The sequence below is a fragment of the Corvus cornix genome, chromosome 2 (genome assembly GCF_000738735.6).
Source record: "Corvus cornix cornix isolate S_Up_H32 chromosome 2, ASM73873v5, whole genome shotgun sequence".
Lineage (NCBI taxonomy): Eukaryota > Metazoa > Chordata > Aves > Passeriformes > Corvidae > Corvus > Corvus cornix.
In genome coordinates this window covers 141,432,080-141,451,460 of record NC_046333.1, presented here as the reverse complement: position 1 = coordinate 141,451,460, position 19,381 = coordinate 141,432,080, and the positions used below count along the sequence as shown (strand labels likewise).

The 19,381-nt window shown below is 37.4% G+C and overlaps 1 protein-coding gene across 7 annotated transcripts in view; it reads right to left on the bottom strand.

Moving 5' to 3' along the window:
• The window catches only part of COL14A1 (collagen type XIV alpha 1 chain), a 114,915-nt gene that overhangs the window by 30,442 nt on the left and 65,092 nt on the right, over window positions 1–19,381 (bottom strand). For all 7 annotated transcript variants that reach the window (XM_039549915.1, XM_039549918.1, XM_039549917.1 and 4 more), the window contains exons 23-34: window positions 19,113–19,229; window positions 17,133–17,279; window positions 14,879–14,953; window positions 13,370–13,509; window positions 12,046–12,169; window positions 10,340–10,483; window positions 8,223–8,387; window positions 6,670–6,708; window positions 6,325–6,463; window positions 3,912–4,054; window positions 3,000–3,109; window positions 1,614–1,772 (exon numbers count right to left, since the gene is read on the bottom strand). In XM_039549915.1, the coding sequence (XP_039405849.1) occupies window positions 1,614–1,772; window positions 3,000–3,109; window positions 3,912–4,054; window positions 6,325–6,463; window positions 6,670–6,708; window positions 8,223–8,387; window positions 10,340–10,483; window positions 12,046–12,169; window positions 13,370–13,509; window positions 14,879–14,953; window positions 17,133–17,279; window positions 19,113–19,229 (1,502 nt within the window). The remainder of the gene's footprint in view (window positions 1–1,613; window positions 1,773–2,999; window positions 3,110–3,911; window positions 4,055–6,324; window positions 6,464–6,669; window positions 6,709–8,222; window positions 8,388–10,339; window positions 10,484–12,045; window positions 12,170–13,369; window positions 13,510–14,878; window positions 14,954–17,132; window positions 17,280–19,112; window positions 19,230–19,381) is intronic.

Here is a 19,381-nt window from a genome sequence, read left to right as displayed (position 1 = left end):
GATACAATTATATTCCCTCAAAATTGAAATGTCTGGCAAAATCCAAATGACTACACTGTATTGATTTATTTTTAAAATACACTAAAAACATTCTGAGAATGCTAAACTGTTCAGTGTGAACACAGTTAGAACAGAACATCCACAATTTTATTCTGAAGTAACTGCCGGCTTACTTTTATTTTATGTAATAAGCATCTCTAAAACCAAGAGATCTACTAATATAGCAGCTGTTCTGAGAACCTCTATCCTGCCTCCTACTAGATTCCTTTGATATTCTCCAAACTTTGGAGTAGGAAACCGACTCATTCATGTCTTAAATGTGACTATTCACAGAAGTACTACTCAATATAAATAAATTGTGCAGAATGGAGACTTTAGAGGATGGTATTTGGGTGCTTTCTTGATTTGTTTCTAATTTGGTGCTTGTGGTAGTACTCAAAGACGGCTTAACACTACTAAAGAATTTTCATCTTCATCTACACATTTCTAATCTTATGTCAACTTTACAGTTCATTTGAACAAAATCAAATATTTCTGTGAGTGGGCAGTCTGAATTTTCTGAAGTATAGATTCCTAGGTTCTAACAAAAGACACATTTCTTTCTACTTCTTTACAAAGCCTTCTCTGATTCCAGGATTTCCTAAGTCTGTCTTTTTTTGTTTCTGTTGGAATGTGACTACAAAGGCTTCTCTGTGTAATTGTCTTTACAGGCTTCATATAATTATTATCCATCAGTTTGACTCCTAAAAGCTCTTTTTTTTTGTACAGAGACATATTCTGAGGGCTTATGTTTTACTAAACAAGAGTATTTGCATAAATTAACAAGTATATACATATTTGAGATCTCATTCCTATTCAAATCAGGCCTTGGTTCAAGGTTCACGTTCTCTGCTAAACTCATTCTAAGGTCAAAAAAGTTCAAAGAAAATTACCAAACACTACTATACACCAAAAAAGTCAAAACCCCTCAGACAAAACAAAGGGGAAAGACTCTCATTGGTTGTCCTGCAAAAAGAATAATCAATTACTGCTTCTAGAAGAATAATTTCAGAGGAATGAAAGAGCACTTAAGGTGGGGGAGGGGGGAGATCTTTCACACTTAAAATGTCTTATATTGTAAAAGAGCTAGGTATACTAAGATGGGAGCTTTTGGGGATCATATGTGCCAAACCAGTTCAATTTTTTAGTGGACAGTGGGTTAAGGGGCAAACAAAGAATCAGAGAGAATAACAGACATGGGGAATAAATACAAAATATTTAAGAAAACAAAGTTTAAATAACTCCAGGCAAAGGAGTTATACACTGTATTACTCTATGTAATTAAATTTGGAACACAAGTCATATCTGAACATATCAACTGTGTTTACATATTTGTTTGAGAATAAAATTTCAACAATGATGATCTTATGATTTCATTTATCAAAATAATAAAAAATAGATTTTGCCCAAGTTGACAACTACTGCAGGCTTTTGCAGAATTTCTGAAATGCTGGGATCTTATTATTTAAAATATGAATTCACTTGGCTTCAAGTTAAAACTAACTGCAAAGATCTCAAGCAGTTGTTTTTTAGCCATTTTAAATGTTTGAAAGAATTGTTATTGTTCCACTCACTGGTGCAGAATTGTCTCTTGGTCCTCTGGATCTCACCATCCTCCCCAGCACTTCTATGCCATCAGAACTAATATTCCCCGCTGCATTAATGGTCTTCTCGCCCACTTGCTTGCAGTCAATAATTATCTTGGCCGTGGTCTTGCTGATAACAACATGCAACTAAGCAAAAGAGAAGATGCTGTAACATACAAAGGAGCATATGGGATATATGTGTCCTTTCCTTGGGAAAAGGGGGGCATTTTTTGAAATGAGCTCCTAACTCCATGTTTGCTAATGAAACTCAAGAACACTCCAAAGCAAATAAACTAGATGACCTCTAGAGGTCCCTTCCAACCTGAATTATTCTATGATTGTAATCTATTTAATGAATTTAATGAGTTTATTTTTCTAATTCTGGAACATCTGCAAAGAATTTGGCAACTTACATAATTTATTCAGTAAGTAAATAATTTGTCCCAACAGAAGATCTACACAATGTTCATATACCACTCAGATCCCACAGAACCCTTGATTTGTGTGGTCATTCCTTGTAGAGAGCATTGGATTTCACCATAACAGCCATTATAGCCAGCCACGTGCAAAAGCCAAAACTAAGCAGTAAAATTTAGTTTGTAAATTATACATTGACAGCAAAAGCTGTCATAGTGAAGTTTTTACACTGAAAGAATCAGATCACATCAAATGCAGTACAGAAAGCAGAGCACAGCAACCAAGTTCTTTCCTTCTGCCTTGATCACACTCTGTTGTCCTTCACTGATGCAGCAGAGACACTCCCAGTAGGGAGGACTAGCTACAACTGTCCTGTCGAGCAAACGCTCAAGGTTTTTGTTTGTTTGTTTTGTTTAGGAAAGATCCAAATATCAGGGAAAAAAGTCTTTGACAAAAGTTCCCCCACAACAAATAGGTGCTACAATCCCAGCACCACTTCATCTGCTTTCAGAAAGAATGTCACAAGTTCTCAAATAGCAAAAGAAAGTTCAGTGTGGCATAGCTCTTAAAATATATACTAGAATTACAACTCTGATGAAAAAAGGATTTTTTTTTTTCTGGACATTTTCTTTTTATTTTGAGTGACACTGCCAATCTAAATCTTAAAAGGAAAAGCTGATTTATTTCTAAATTACTTTTCAAGACCAGTATTTTTAAATGAACTACAAAACACAGGCAAAAAGTATGAGATGAAAATTGAACACATCAGCTTCATGATAAAAACTATGATTTGTTTAATGTTAATCTGATACTGCAAAGAGACTTATGACAGTAAGGTAGGTAATGCATAATACACTTTTTCTGGCAGCAGCTGACCTCAGGAAAGATGATTTTGAAACATGAAAAACTCCCAAGCCTTTATTCAGAGTGCTTTTTTTCCCTACTGCCATTACTAACCTTATGAAAACTCCCATAAAATATCTTCCTTATTTCAGGGCCTTCAAAAGTCACAGTTTGAAAATCTCCTTTGTAGTCATAGTTAAAGAAAGTCAGAGTTTTACCACCATCTGTGTGAGATCAAAATTAAGAGCTCTGGGTTAAAGAAAAGACCTAATACAATATTTGAAAGAGTCAATTTGCATTTAACAACTCAAATGTTAGTAAAACACACTCATAAACAACATACTGACCTGGAAGTAACAAATTATATCAGAGAAAAGCTCTTTACTGGTTTGACAGGAAGGATGAACCAATAGTTCTGAGTCTACCTCCCCCATGTCCACCTGGTCCTACTCTCCCATTAGTTCTCTGTGGGAGCTGGACAAGAAAAACACTTCCTCAAGCCAGCTAAATGCCTCATTCCCACCTATTTCAAGGTGACAAACTGGAAGCTATGAAGAACAGCTATCACAGTATCTTCATCTTCTCAACAGTAAAACCTTGTAAATTATAATCCCTGTTTCACAGTTGTGAAAGTAAAACCAAGTAGAAATGACGAGCCATCAAGAGTTCATGTGTGTGGTTCTGACTCTGCTATTGCCACTGCATATGCTCCCAGTACCACTGCCTTATATCAAGACAGAGTCTATTGGAATCAGATTCAAAGCACTGGAAATTTTAAAAGCAGATGTGTCTCTCACATCAAATTACATCTAGTACAGATCTTCAGAATCCAGTTTAAAGCAGTTAACTCAAAATTTGACTCTAAATTCAGTTAAATTGAATCTAAAAACCATGCTTTAGAGATTATCCCCTGCCAGATATAGGTGGTTGTTCTGGTAGCAGATTGGAACATTGGCAATAATAAAACTAGACACAGAATGAATCATTTGTACAGTTAAAATCACTGATAAAACACAAAATACATACTATCTAAAATAACTCCAACCAGTGGTTCATATGCTTCATTTAAAATCTCCCAAAGAGCAAATGGCTCCTGAGGTGTGTCAGGGAGTATCCGAAAGAGAAACGTGATGGTGTAGTCAGAAGGGAGACCTTCAGGGTGCAAATACCTGTAAGAGAAATAATGTCTTTGAAACTTAAACAACATTAAATCTGGTGATTTACTCATCAGAATTTCCCTTGACATCCTTTCTATTACTCTATTTCCTGATAAATCAAGACTGAGAAATGATATAAGTGGATAAAATCTACTCAACTTGATGAGCCTAAAGGAATACTTATGAAAAAAGTAGAAGTTATCGTTTCCCTTGAAATTTACAAATCCGACCCTAAAAATTAACTTTCTTTTTATTTGAAGACCAAATCCAAGGCCAGTTGGAAGTAAAGCTGAAATTAATTATATTTAAAGCTTTTAACAAACAGCAGCCACTCTCAGGACCTTTGCAACTGTCTGATTTAAGAGACAATGAAAATGGAAATTGCTTGGAAGACCAGTCTCAATAGACATGTCCTTTGTCATTAAACAATTATAAATGGATTAAGATTAGGAGTGACAGACTGTTATAGGAAGCTTTACAAAATATAGAGAATGGAGTTTATACATTTCAAAGCCAATACAAAAGAAAGTGAAGTCAGAACAGATCACATACTGAAATAAAATCTGGTTTCCTAGAATTTTTGCAGAAGAGAGAGGAAGTTTATGATATAAAAGAAGTATGTTATTTTATGTCATTTCCAAAAATTCCCTATTTCTTACTTCCAATTTGATTTAACCTTTTGTTGTCAAATCCCAAAGTGAAACATTTGGACAAGTGTCTGAGATAACTGACTGTATGTTAAATATTAATTATTCTGATTCCTTAAAATCACAGTAAGGGGATCTGAAACAAGTCTCAAGAGTTATTCAAACAATTTATTTTCCCCAAACATGACCCATTCCTTCTTAAGTGCTTCTGGCACATAGATGTATAGATATGAATCATGCTGAAAAGGGAGTTAAACATGGTATCAGTATATTCTGCACAGTGTCAGTAGATGATCAAATGTGATGTTACACTGCCCATTGCCCATAGAGAAAGAGAGGGAACTCAACAGGTAAAAGAAAAAGGCCTTTACAGTGTTTCCATTGTACAGGAATGAAAGGCAATTCAATAAGCAGGGTGGATTAAACACAAGGTTTGGGTATACAGAGCTCAGAAAGGAGAATAAAATTAATGGCATTCAGAGCACAGATGAGGTGACAAAGTCAAGTGGTATTTTTCAGACGTACCTGTGGATCATCAAAAGAAAGGTGTTCTCTGAACCGTGAAAAGGAGTGAAAGCCTAATGAAGCAGTAAGACTGGGCTGGGGTGGCAGCTAGAGCATAGCACATAAATGCAGCAGATCCAATTAGAAAGAAGCAGAAAGGGGAAAAAGAAGTGAGAAACACTAATCCCCCGACATCTCAGTCCATCTAGGCCCAGGAGGAAACAAAACAAGGAGAATGTGAAACAGCACCAAGAAGTATAGCTCCAACTGGGACACAATAGCATAATCACACACTCAGATGTTATCTAATATAAACCTTCAATTTCCCACCGTTATTCTTTCTTATTTATCTTAGATAAAGAATATTTTTTGTTACACCTTCCCACATGTAATCCATCTGAGCCACTGCTTCTCTCTGGTGCCACTTAATACAAGGAGGGGGTCTGGACTGAGAGGAAGCCAACACAACATAGACACTGTTCACAGAAGAAACAGAGTTTCATCACTTCCTCTCTGAGGAACGACTATAAAAGTTCAGTCAGGGGGTTCTTCATTGTCTCTTCCATAACCCTCCCAAGATACAGTCCTTGTGACTGAAATATGTCTGGCCTCCCAGCAAGTTACTAGATGGGGTTCACACAGACCCACTTCAACACAAGGGGATAATCCTCCTTTGTAACCAATGGCTGGACACAGACTGCAGTGAAAGTGACTGAGGACAGCTGAAGCAGGTTCTCATTCTGACCTCTGTTTCAAGGACATGCTGAACTCCATGACTTCAACTTGCATTCCAGAGGCACCTGTCAGAGAGTCCTGCAGACTGGAATCTGCCCAAACATAGGCCTGCGTGAAATTGCCAGGTGTTACACAGACACAAGACTGAAACTGGCTCGTGGGAAACCCAAAATAGCCAGTGGGCTTACCTGCTTTTACCTACAATTGCTAATTTTTGAATTAAACTGACTGAGGGCTCAGAACACCGAACACTCTTCCTATTCATCAGTATAGCACAGATATACACTAGCACCTCTGCTCTTCTGACTTAAAAATACTAGTCCCTGAAATAAATAATTGCCTGCACTAGAAAATTATCTCCATGTGTTTTGGGAGTATTTATATATGAGTACATACTTGGTAGGCTGGGACACCAGAGCATCCTTGTGCAGTCTATAACATGGGAAAACATTAAATGTACCAGGTTCCATGGAAACCCCTTCCACAGCTGAAAACTCCTTTTCAACCAAACCAAACATTTCCATCATTTTAAATCCTGGAAGGTATCAAAACATATATTTTATTAATTTAAATATTTAGGGGAGACCAAAAAAAAGACAAATCCAACTGTATCAAAGAGTTTCATTCTCTATATGTTTAATACCTGTTAGCATGAAGGGAAATTTGCCTAATATTGTGAAAATAATGTAATGGAAGTGATTCCATAAATCATAAACAAAAATGAACACAAAAATACTGTACCTGCAAAATTATTGCCATCTTTAACTACCAGTGGGCAGGCTGGAAAAGAAGAAAATATATATTTAAGACTACAAGAGATGTCCCACTGAGTCGGAACAATCATGCACTCAGCCCTAAACTCAGCACTCTATCCCTAAGAGCAGCAAAAGGAGATGCTGGTTAGGAAGGACATGCAAACCTGGCCACTTTCTACTTCATTCTGTTGATGCCTCTCAGGATCCCCAAGAGTTGTAGCAAAGATATTAAGGGATACATAGCTGTGTGCTCCATATAACATCTTTTTATGGATTTCTTGTCTGTTAATTTCTCTAATCTTCCTTATAAACCTGTCTTCGCAACCCCTTCAGAAATTTCAAATTTTTGGAAAAAAAAGTAACAAATTCACAGCCTGCTGCATAAAATAAAATATGTCTTATACTGGGGTTTAACCAAGTGTTCCCTAATTCTCTGTTTGTGAGCTTTTCCAGCCTAACCCCTCTCAAGTTCAAGTATTGCAGCTGACATTCTCTGTACCTTTTCAAACTCCACAATAGTTTTCATGAGCAAGAGAGACCAGAACAGTACTTAAGATGTGTGCTCACATTTTAAATACCTGTAAATCTGGTTTATATATTTCTTTTGGCAGGGAAGAAAGCTTACTAGTATCTTTCAGGGAAGGTGCCCTGGGAAATCAATAAGCATAAAGCAGCGTATCAACGAAATATGGCATCCCAGGATACTCACATTTGAAGATCACTTTTAGAAAACAAGCACAAGTGACCAATAAATGTTACTGCTGAGTACTGTCAATGTTTAACATTCTCTCTACCATTGAAAGCAGAGCTCACAGTCAAAATCTCAGGTGGTTCACAAGCAACATTATTTTTGCTTACCAGCTCTGGTAACTCAGTCTCACATTAACTCACAGTCCTGTGCACAAGGACTCCTCACAATCACAAATGATTCACACAGTGCCTGCTTCCTGGTTTATACACAAGGAAACACATTGTGGGCACACACCTAAAAGCATGTGAATTACTGACCTATAATCATTAGGTGTTGCTCTGGAATATCTATCGCTTAATTTTCATAAAGAGACTGAAGTGTGGCTTTCTCACACTTTTTCTTGAGTGTGTTTTATTCTTTTGCTTAGGTTAGCACTCGTCTACTTTCTCTCATAATACAAACATTAATGATTGGATGTCTATTAATAAATTAACCATGTGACCTGAGTAAGAATGAATGTAGCTAGTGGCACTCTTACAGAGGGGTCAAGTAGCCTAGAAAATAAAATACAATTAACTTTTATGATTCTGAAATGTCAACAACATCTGAAATGAGTTTTTGACAACCAATAGCTGTATTCTGGCTTTATAGCAAACAACCATTAATTATTTTGAAGTCACAACACCTTCATTTCCTTAATCTTCTGCAGAAATAACATTAGAATTATAATATCAGCAGTAAATTTTATTTAAAATATCAACAATATGTCTTAATTGAAAATTAATAGTTACAACCCCCCCAGTATTTAGCAGTTATTTTAGAAACAAACATAAATCAAAATGGCTAACTTGCTGATGCAGTTTCACAAACAAAAGTGATCAGCTCATCTTCAATCTTTGTAAAGGCATCAAAGTCATCCACAAAGAAGACATGTCTTTCACTGGGCTTGCTGCCAATATTAACTAACTCTGAATAGTCAGCATCAGCCACTCCAATAGCAAAAAAGCTAAAACCTGTAAGACAAAAAAGAACACTCTTGTGAGTCATTCATTTAGAGAGTGGAAATACAATATGAACACAACTATATTTGTACTGGCTCCTTTCCTGATTAAACACAAACCTGGACATTTTATTATTATCCTATAGCACAAGAAAATTCACTTATGTAATCTAAAATAAAGGTAATACAACCTCTGTGAAATATTTCTTCTTGCTATTTATGATTAATTAGTTCATTAAAGTTAAACCTTAAGCATTTTCTTGAAGATATATGACTACTCAGTAGTTTAAAGTTTAGTTAGCATACATTTAAATGCTTTTCTAATTTAATGTTATACTGTATTACACAAAAATATCCAAGTACATAATAAATACAAAGTAGAGAAATTAATTTCCTGTAGGTCCTTTACAGATTTTTTCTGTGCCATGTGTTGGTATAGATAGGATTTCAAGCCACTGCTGCCCCACAAGTGAACACTGAAATAAATGCATTCTCATTTCACCAGCAACTTAACTGCACTGGTTGAATCTGTTCTATATATTTAGCATGAATATTTTTCAAAATTTGAGCCTGACTTAAAAGGTTTAAATGAAATGGAAACTGTATCCTAAATGTTTGAGGAGCAACAAAAGAGCTGTAAGTTTTCCAACATTTTCCTTTCCATAAGAGATGAAGGGAAAGACCTCTCTACATCAGGCCGAATATAGTTAATGGATAGACTGTTCTAGCATGGCTCAGTCACAAAATTACTCCTGTCAAGCAATATTATGTTTAAGTTTGAATGAGAATCAGGGGCATTCATCACCTTCTGCAGAGCTTTTAGCATAACAAAACTTTGACTTAATACATTATAAAAATATCTTCATGTCTCATTCAAGATCAGCACCTCCTTTGTTCCAGTGTCTATCACAGATGCCCATCAGTACCTGCTCCAATCTATCTGCAGCCTCATTGTACAGCCCACTCCAGAGGAAATGGGAGAGGGGAAGTCGTGCCACATCCCAGCAACCGAACCCTCACAAAGTACCATCTTCTCTGGAGGTCATTCCCAGTCTAGTGGCTGATAATGCAACTGCAAGACTTAGCTGAGACATGGACGGTTTTTGTTCAGCTTAGACACAAACTCCAATTTATTCACAAATACACGGTTTTCTTGACTGCCACTTAAAATAAGTTATGCAAGCCCACTATTTTGTCATATGCTTTATTTATGAAGCCACTACACTCAGCATCTAGCAACAAAACAAGGATGCAGCTAAGCTGGATGATTATGTTTGGTTTCAGCAATCAGTGCAATACACTGGGAACTTCATAGTTGTCAAAGCTAAAAGCAAATAAAAGGCACAAATGTAATTTCTCCTTAGGTCACCTCACATTTAGAGGAAGATAGCTTTTTTCTTCCATCCTTTAGTTTTGCCCCAGGTGGCCCACTGTGCCCTTTGGGTTTTGAGACTAACTTCTACAACAATTAATCCAGTTCTTATACTTAGACACACAACATGGTGCAGCTGCTTAAAGCTCTAAAACTGAAGGCTTAAAAAAATTCCTAGAGGTAATTAGTGTAACATGAGAGCAGGTCAGAAACAGTGTAAGCATTTTCAAAGGACTTCTTGTGTAGAAAACAAAATAGTTCGATTTGCTCATAACCACAAAACTACACTTCATAGATGACAACCCAGATTCTCAGGATCATATTTCCCAACTTCTTCATTCTGGGAACAATTCCATTGACTACTACAAGATTTTAGCACTGCTGCCAAAATGAAAAATAATTCCATTAATGACCAAAAACATCCAGAATTTAGTCATATCCTAGGAATATTGTGTCTTTCTCAGAAATTGCTGTTTTCTTTAAAATCGAAAATCTGGACTAAAAGTTATCCTTACCTCATGCCCACACTTACGTAGATGTAATTAACGAGAAAAAAAGAAAATGTGAATCGTTTTTAAAACTACACATTTTACCATCTAGTTGCATTTCTCTGGAGACTTTGTTCACATCATCCTGTGATCGTCCATCAGTAATGACAACCAAAACCTTTGGAATGCCCCTTCTCATGCCTGCCTCCCCTGTAAACAAGATTTCTCGTGCATGTTTAATGGCTCTTCCTGTAACACAAAAATTGACATTGAGTGTAATATAAATCTGATTTCTACTGGCTTCTCATATCACGTGTTAGACATACATAAAAAGATAAATCCATTGTGTCCTGACTAGTCTGTCAATTAGTTCATTCTGAGGTTACTAAAATCAAGATTTAGAAAAGTTTGATTTTGACTTTAACGTTTCAAGTTCTGACAGCTTCAGCCATCCATTTTTCAATCTAGAAGGTGAAGATCGCGAACATGATTCATGTGGGTGTTCTGGTTTCAGCTGGGATAGACCTAGTTTTCTTCTGAGTCACTGGTACAGTGCTGAGTTTTGGACTCTGTAGCAGGCTAATGTTGATAATGATGTTTTGGTTGTTGCTAAGCTGTGCTTACCCTGAGTCAAGGACTTTTCAGCGTCTCATGCTCTGTCCCTGAGCAGCTGCACAAGAAGACTAGAGGAGAGTGTACACAGGACCACTGACCCAAACTGGCCAAAGGGATACTCCATACACAGAATGTCATGCCCAATATATAAACTGGGGGAGTTGGACAGGAGGGAGAGGCCAATCCCTGCTCAGGGATGGACTGGGCATCGGTCGGGGGAGCAACTGTGCTGAGCATCACCTGCTTTTCCTGGGGTTTCTCTCCCTTTATTTGTTATATCCCTTTTAATTACTATTATTATCATTATATACTGCTTTATTTCAATCATGAAATCATGTTGTCTCAGCCCACAGGTTTCACCCTTTTCTGATTTTCTTCCTCATCCCACCAGGGGTGGGGCAGGCAGTGAGTAAGTGCTGTGTGGTATTTAGCTGCTGGCTGGGTTAGAGATAACAAAACTTTCCTTTTCTGGACTGTAGGGCACTGTCTACATTAACAACTGAGAGTGCCGTTGTAGTAAATGGAAAATTATTTTGATAATGCTGAGACTGGGTGCAACGCAACAGCTGCAAGAAATTTCTGTGCAGTCTGAAAATAATAAAACATACGGTTTCCAACTAAAACAGATTTTAACCCTTTCAGCTGTCATCTATAATTTTTTTTGTATCAGAAAGCTATCTTAACGGATTAATTAAAATGCAACCTCATTCAGCTAGCAGACATCTTTCCCCATCCCAATCTTAAACATCCCACAGAGGATTAACTGTCCTAGCTTATGATCAAACAGACCTTGCACACTCTCCAGTTTTCTACAGGCTCTGCAAGCTCCCTCCCACCCTCTCCACTTTCTCAGTTTTCTGCCTGCTTGCAAAGCTGATTTCATATTACTCCCCATTCCACCTTCCATTACCCCCAAATTTATTTGCTTTTGGCCCCCTTGCTCCTCTCCCTGCTTCCCATATCCTTGTTATCACTGTTGGTCAGTGGGGTGAATATGCTGCAGTAGGGGCTGAAGTGTGTAAACTACAGATTTACAAAGATTTCCTAATTTCAGAGCTCACATTTCATCTCCAGTGTGGAGATACCATGTTCTCACAGGTTTGGCAGTGATTAATTAAACTACTTAGCAAATGGGAAAGAAATACTGCACAGAGTAGCAAGGAGAAAATCTGCATTACAATCACGACTTCTCTCACCTGTTTTTGTGTTTCCTCCTTTGTAGGCTATTTGCTGAATAGCTTCAAGAAGAGTTTCTTTTGTTTTGTATGCATTCAATTTAAATTCTGTCCTGGGATCATCACTGTACTGAATTATTGCCACCTGTGCACATAGAAGATAAAAGCACCACCCACTGTGTAAGCAAAAAGTAAGTGAATCTGACCATATAAAGCAAGGATTTATCTTGTAACTTTGCTTCATCTTTAAATTGAAGACAGATTTTTTTTTTTTTTCTGTTTAAGAAAGCTTTCACTAATAAAGTTTAATTTTACTCTCTGCAACCTTGGCAACCATCTAACACTTTCTGGTTTCATTTTGCAGCAAACAGGATGAGAAAAGTAATACCCACTTTGGCAGAAGCACTCTCAATCAAGCCCAAAAGCAAAATCCTGGTTACAGCTGCTCACACGTGTACAGTTATTCATACTCAGAACTGCTGGGACTTAATTCAGTCTCCACAAATTAATAACTGCACATAAGTAACTTAAGCTAGGGAGCAAGACTGAAGCAAGTAATAGAAAATCCAGGAACATATTTTGAAATATTGCCTCTGTCAAATATGACACTACATGAATTAAGACCCTGTATTACAATACTGTACGCTAAACCCCTACAACTCACAAAGCATATATTGAACTTCATATTCTGTAAGTGGTGCCCCTGGTTTAAAAGGAGCTCTTATGTTTAAACTTGTGACAAAGTTTCTGAAGCACCATTAACTATATTCTGGAAAAATAGCTGTATAGCAAGAAACAGTATTCTTCAGGGTTTGGACAAGTTCAAATTAGTTTCCAATGAGATCCCAAACCACATATTATACAGGTAACACTTAAAACAGTAACATATTTGCCAATAATCTGTTCTGGAGCATCTCTCTAAACAAATACATAAATGGAACCATCATCGTAAATTTTATTTCAAGCACTGTAGATTTTGTAGAGTGTGTGGTTTAAAATAACAGAACCTTTAATTTTTCTTATCAATGCAATTTTTAGCTTATTTATAAATAAACCTATAAACTCACTACAGTGAGTACCAAAAGAATTAAGAAACTTAAATATCATTAGAATTAGAGGAGACTGAAATGATATGTAGCCTTCATGCTACCAAAATTTATATTGTGAATTTTAACATACGGTGTGCATAAAAAGATATTGAAAAAAGATACTGACCTAGAGCAGTTTATATTTTCACAGGAGCTGTGAAATGATGTCAGTTACTTCTTGATTCATTTCACTTCTGGTCTAGTCTAAAATACCCTGTCAACTCCATGCGCCCTCCATGTCTGTACATGTTGATTACCTGTGTTCCCTCAGGACCAATCTTATCCAAAGCTCCCACAGTGCTATAGAGAAAGTTAATTATCTTATTGAAATTGTCATCTCCAATACTCCACGACCCATCCACCAGGAATGCCAGATCAGCTTTGGCTGCTTTGCACACTGAGGAAGAAAAGCAAGAATTTTGGAATTAGAGCAATGCCTCAACTCCTCATGAAATCTCATAAATCATTTAAGAAAATGCAACCATCATGAAAAGCCCTTGTTTAATGTCAGCTCATTATGCTTCAGCCAACAGACCTGCTGGCATTGACTTCAGTGCAGGTGTAGAGCCAGCTGAGCTCTGCAAGGGAGAATTGTCTGCACTGATAGATCCTATCACAGAATACACTTCAGTGGTTCTTTAAAGTCTGGCTAATCGTTCCTATTTTTATAAATAGAAGTAAATTTACTTTTTTTAAAGTAAAATCACATATGAGCTTACACAATGCCAGACTCCTGGCAAGACACAGTAAGCAAGATGAGAGAATTTCAACTGTGGAGGTTCTCACTGGGAGACTATTCCATTAAAAAAGTTGCCCAAAGGTCTGCAGTGTCTAATGTCTAATGCACTTCAACTGCACTATGTAGGAGCAATGCAAGTTTCACCCATCTCATCTTATTCCAGCACGTTCTTATGCAAAAAGGCCTGCAAGAGCTCTACATTTGCTCACACAAGGTGCTCACTCTTTCCTGGGAACTGGGAACCTTCAGCACTTCACAGAAATCCAAGTCTATTGCTTGAGGTCAGAAGCAAAGTGTCTCAAAGCAAAATTATGTTTTTCAACATATTTCATCTTGAATAAAAATGTTCATCTAAATCCAGAGAATAGGACAAGAAAATACAAACCTGTATTTTTCATTTTCTGTTGATTACTCCTTGGACAACAACAAATTCTCATCATCTGCTCCTATGCAGTTCTAAACATATACACACAAGGTCTTTTTTCCCTGTGCTTATGGGTTAAATTCTCAATTTCTACATGTCAGTTTGGTCCACTGACTTCAAGCTGATGTATTTGATCCTCAGTCTCCACCAATAATGTTCCTCTCAGAGAAATATTATGAAACTCTGTACAAAACACTGCATGTTCAAATAATAATAAAAGGAAGTCTACATTTAAAGAGGAGAGACCAAACATGGCCCATACTTTTCACATTACCTAACGGAGACATATTTAAAAATAATGCTGCTTTTGAAGTTTAATTATCCTAGAATGTCTGCTTCAGTTGCAAAATACGTATGGTTTAGGAGTTTTGGAAAAAGGAAGTGTCACATGTATTAACCATCCTTTTGGCAAATTTTAACAATATTATAATGACAACAGATTTTTGGCTTACTAAATTTAAGCCAGCTGCCTTAACAAAATTTCTGTAGCAAATGCATTGTGAGATCTGCTCCCCACAGGTCTAAAATACCATCAGAAGCAGAAAAAAATGGCACCAACACCTTAAAATTACTAGAAACTCACACATGCACTCACACACTTACCCTCTTTTGCAGGTGGGATTGTAGGTGGTGGAGGTGGTGTTGAAGGCGTTGTTGGTGGCTGAGTAGGAAATGGTACTGGAGAAAAAAAGGAAAGAATATTCAAACATGATTAAAAGCCCACTATCTTTAACAAACACAACATTTTCTACTCATCTCCACATTAAAAAAATTCATCATCTCTAATCAACTAGTTATGCAATTGGAGATAAATGCAGGTGAGTGCATGCAAGAAAGGCCACCTGAAAAAGAATATTACTATTACCAAACAATTAATGGCTATATATTCAATGTGAATGATACAATATTACAGCCAAACTACTGGAACTGCCCCTTTTTGAGATTACCCAGTGCAGTAGACCACGTGGCAGCCCTATTCTTGGCCTAGAATCCTTAATTCAATTTAAAAAAGGTCAGTGTCCTTTTCCTTTCTCACCAAAACCAGTCCTCCGTAACAGAAAGTAGATCTCTATTCACCCTGGCAGGAAGAAGGTCTTAGTCCTGCAATCCAAACTGCAAAGACAGAGAGCAAAAGCAAGCCAGTGCCTGCGCTCAGAGCAGATCAGAATCTGCCCTGATGAAGACGTTTCTGAATTTGACGAAAGACCTTGTTACATTTCCAGACAGAAACACAGCTCTGACCACAACTCTACAGGACTGTGGCTCTGTTGCCTGCAGCAACTTCTACTAAAGTTACTTTATAGAGTTTCTGAAAATGTCCCTCACTCTTCTCCTGAAAACTGACTTTGGAATTTCTACCTTGCAGAGACCTAGGAGAATACCCAATTATTGACTGACATCTTTTCTGAATGCAAGAGCTTTATTTAGTGCCTTTCAATATAGCCCAGCTGAACTCTCAGAGATAAAATGCACATGCATTGACTTCCGCAACTCTACGGGACGAAAAGCTTCCACTTTCGTTGAAGGGGGTTTTTCCCATTTTTATTCAATGCATTTATCATATGAAGCCACAGGTGACAAAACATCAGTCCTTCAAGTAAGACTAAACTTGTTACTTGCTGTAACACCTAAGTTACATTTATAGGCAATGGAGAGAGTTAGATATAAAAGCCTGAGAAAAGGAACCTACATTTGGGAAAGATCAGTGCAAACAGGATTCATTACATGTCCACATCCCACTGCAGCTGATGGGGGTTTTCCCATTGGCTTCAACCACAGGAAGGGCTAGGACTCTGAAACACCTACAAGGAAGTAGTGCCCAGGACCAGACCCATTTAGAAACTGCTGTAAGGGGACTTGAAAGGCTGCTCTCAGCACCACCAGTCACCCTGAAGACTGTTCCCCTTTGAGGTGAGACAATAATTTGTCTGCATCACAAACCATCATTCTCAAATGGACATACAGTCCAAGGTGTGCTCTTCCTCATGTTTCCTAACTCCCTAAACTGCAGAGCACACTAAATGCAATTCCCCAAAATCCAGGAGAAGCTTGGCTTTTTGCTCACTGCTCAGAGAATGAGCCCTGGACAATGAAGAATTGGGAGTCATGCACCTGGGCAAGTTTTTCCTGTGTGAAACCACAAGTTGGGGATGAAAAGAGGAAAAGTATAAACACTTTCTACCTGAGAGAAGGGGAACAGAATTGTGGTGTATAGCAATATAGTATGAGAAGACAGGTAATGCTGAGATTGGAAATGGGCTCAAAGACAGATAAACTATTCATTCTAGTAGTCCCATGTTTTATTTTGCAGTATTTTGAACTCATGACAGCAGGATCTTGCCTTTGTGAGGGGTCTGGGCTATTTTGTCTGTCTGGTGTAATAATAATAATAAAAAGGTCTGATTTGTTGGTTTGTTTTAAAATACTTAAGTAAATTGGGTTTCAAGGTCCCATTTAACTGTAAATTATTCAAACACCAGTTAATTTTACTAAATAACAAGAACTGCAGGACACAAAACTTTCTCTGTTTGCTTCATTTTTCTGTATTTTTTACCCTGAAGTCACAGATATTCAGAGTATCCCTCAACAGGACTTTTTATGAAGAAAGCTAAACCATCCTTCCTATTTCATTCTCTTTAAGAAGTCCAACAGAGCTGTTGAATGTGACTTAACAATTAATTCACAGCAGTGGTGTAAGAATTCTGCACCTCTGTGGAGGAGTCACAATGCAGTTGAAAAGTTAATAGCTCAGCTAAAGGAAACTGAGTAGGAATAGCACATGTGTGGGCAAAGGGCAGAACACAAGAAGCAATTGAGCATTTTTGCTGCTGGCTGAACTCTGCTCTGTTTTACTCACACGTTGTCTCCATGATGCTCACAGCAGGTCCCTCAAGCTCCTGAAGCTGTGTATGAACACTGATTTTATATTTGGTTCCAGGCATCAACTCAAAGAAACAATGTCTAGGCGTCCCTCCACCAAGATTTACTTCTCGCTTTTTCCCATCTGGAATTACAAAAGAAACCACCTTTTTTTACTGTTTTATTGAATAGTGTAATTTAAATCATAAATAAGAAGGGTACACAACAGCATATGAAGGGTAAGAGGTTGACATAAGTTAATAAACTACATGCTGCCTTACTTTTGGCAACTGACCTCTGTGCAGAGGTCTCTGTAACAATTCATTCTTCATACTAAATAGGAGCTGAGGAATGTGTCAAACATCGTCAGGAAAAAAAGATGAATTTTGCCCCATGCAGTGAAGATAATAAAAATCACTAACACTGTCATGAATGGGCTTTGGATCTAGTCATAAATTATCAGAGTCTAACTAGGAATTGTTGCATTATGTAATTCTATGGCATTGTTTGTCTACGCCTCTGGTTCTCAGCATCTGTAATGTGCTTGGTCAGAGCAAAAGAGACTGAACTAGATATCATATTCCGGCTTTCACTAGTAATCACTTTGCAAAATGGTTAAGGAACAGCATTTACATGGTTCCAAAACTGATTTTGCTAAATTCTGAACTGGAAAACACATTGACAATAGAAAAAGGCTGAGTACTGGAAATAGCATAAGGCATGTTTTAATAACAAGAAAAATTTTATCACGATTTAAGATCTGCAGCTGGAAGAAGTGAAATACAAGCATATGATCTCACATTTTACAGAATATATAAAAAAGGACAGTCATTCAGTGCTTATCAGGTGTTACACTAGTATAAAAATAATTGATCACTGCCTGAACCAGACACACACCTGATCTGACAATCAAATCCCTTCAGGATAGATATTAATAAGAAACATTTGTTCACATTCTAAGTTGTTCTGCTCACATTTAGGTGCTGTCAGCTCAGCTAAAACAATTCTAGCAGTTCTATATGGAGAAAGTAGAATGTTGGCTAGCTCCCAGATGAGAGGGATGTCTGTGCTGCCTTGTGTGAGCCAAGATCTCTGCTATCTGAATACCTTGTCTGTATTCCAGGGCTTCAAATAAACCTTATCACCATCCACTTGCCATTCCACAGAAAGGTCATTACTTTTTTTGCCACAAGATTGGTATTATTGTTCATGATACCTTTAACATAGCCCATTAATTGTTACTAACTGCACTTCTCTCAAGTTATCCAAGGTTTTAACTTGCTGCCAGTCAGAACACCACTGATGTCTACTTGGGATATGAGAGAGAGTTGGTGTGAACAAATACTGACTTCTCCATAATGTCTTCTGGTTACACCTGAGAATCAGTGAGGCTGAAGAGGCTATAATTTACCCTCTATAGAGGCAGTCCTAAAAGCATCAAGACACTTTGTGTGACTACATAAAACTGTGTCATGTTTATCCGTATGAGTAACATTACTACTATAAGCTATAATGAAGCATCAACAGAATGAGACCAAACAAAACTGGACATTGTTCTGATTCTGTGGGCATGGTCTGGATTAATTCAGAGCTTTCCTACCCTTCTGCCCTCTTCTCCTGTCTATCCTAATCCTACAGAGCTACTGCTGGTGGTATATTTACAAACTTTGATGTATTCAGTTCATCTTTTATCCGTCTTCTGTTCCTCACACCAATGAAAAACTCAGGTAATCACCTATCTTCTACTGACAGATGAAAGTCCCTTACATAAAAAGCACAAGTTATCAACACGTGTTTGACATAAAAGGACAGGGATGCTACTTCCAATCTGAAACTGTCAGTGTGTACACAACTCTCTTCTGTCCCTCATTTCCAGTATGTCAGGAGCCAGTCTACAGGTCTAACTGCATGCAATTTCTATGCAATTCAATTCTCTGGATTGGGCTGTAGCTGCATATTGAATTATTTAGTAACTTACCCACAAGTGACTCTATAACTACCCTGTATGAAGTAGCATGTCTGTGAAGCTGCCACTGAGCACACAGACTAGTCATGCGGACTTGGTAGGAATCCAGGTTTGTCACACCCAGAAACACTGAAAATTAAATATCAAAAAAATAGTTTTACATCTCTAATAAGACATACAAGAAAAAAAATAGACAAAATATTTACAGTGAAACCAGTGCCAATTCATTTTTAACAAATAATTTCCATAGTTGCTTAAAAAACATCAAGAAAAGCTAAAGC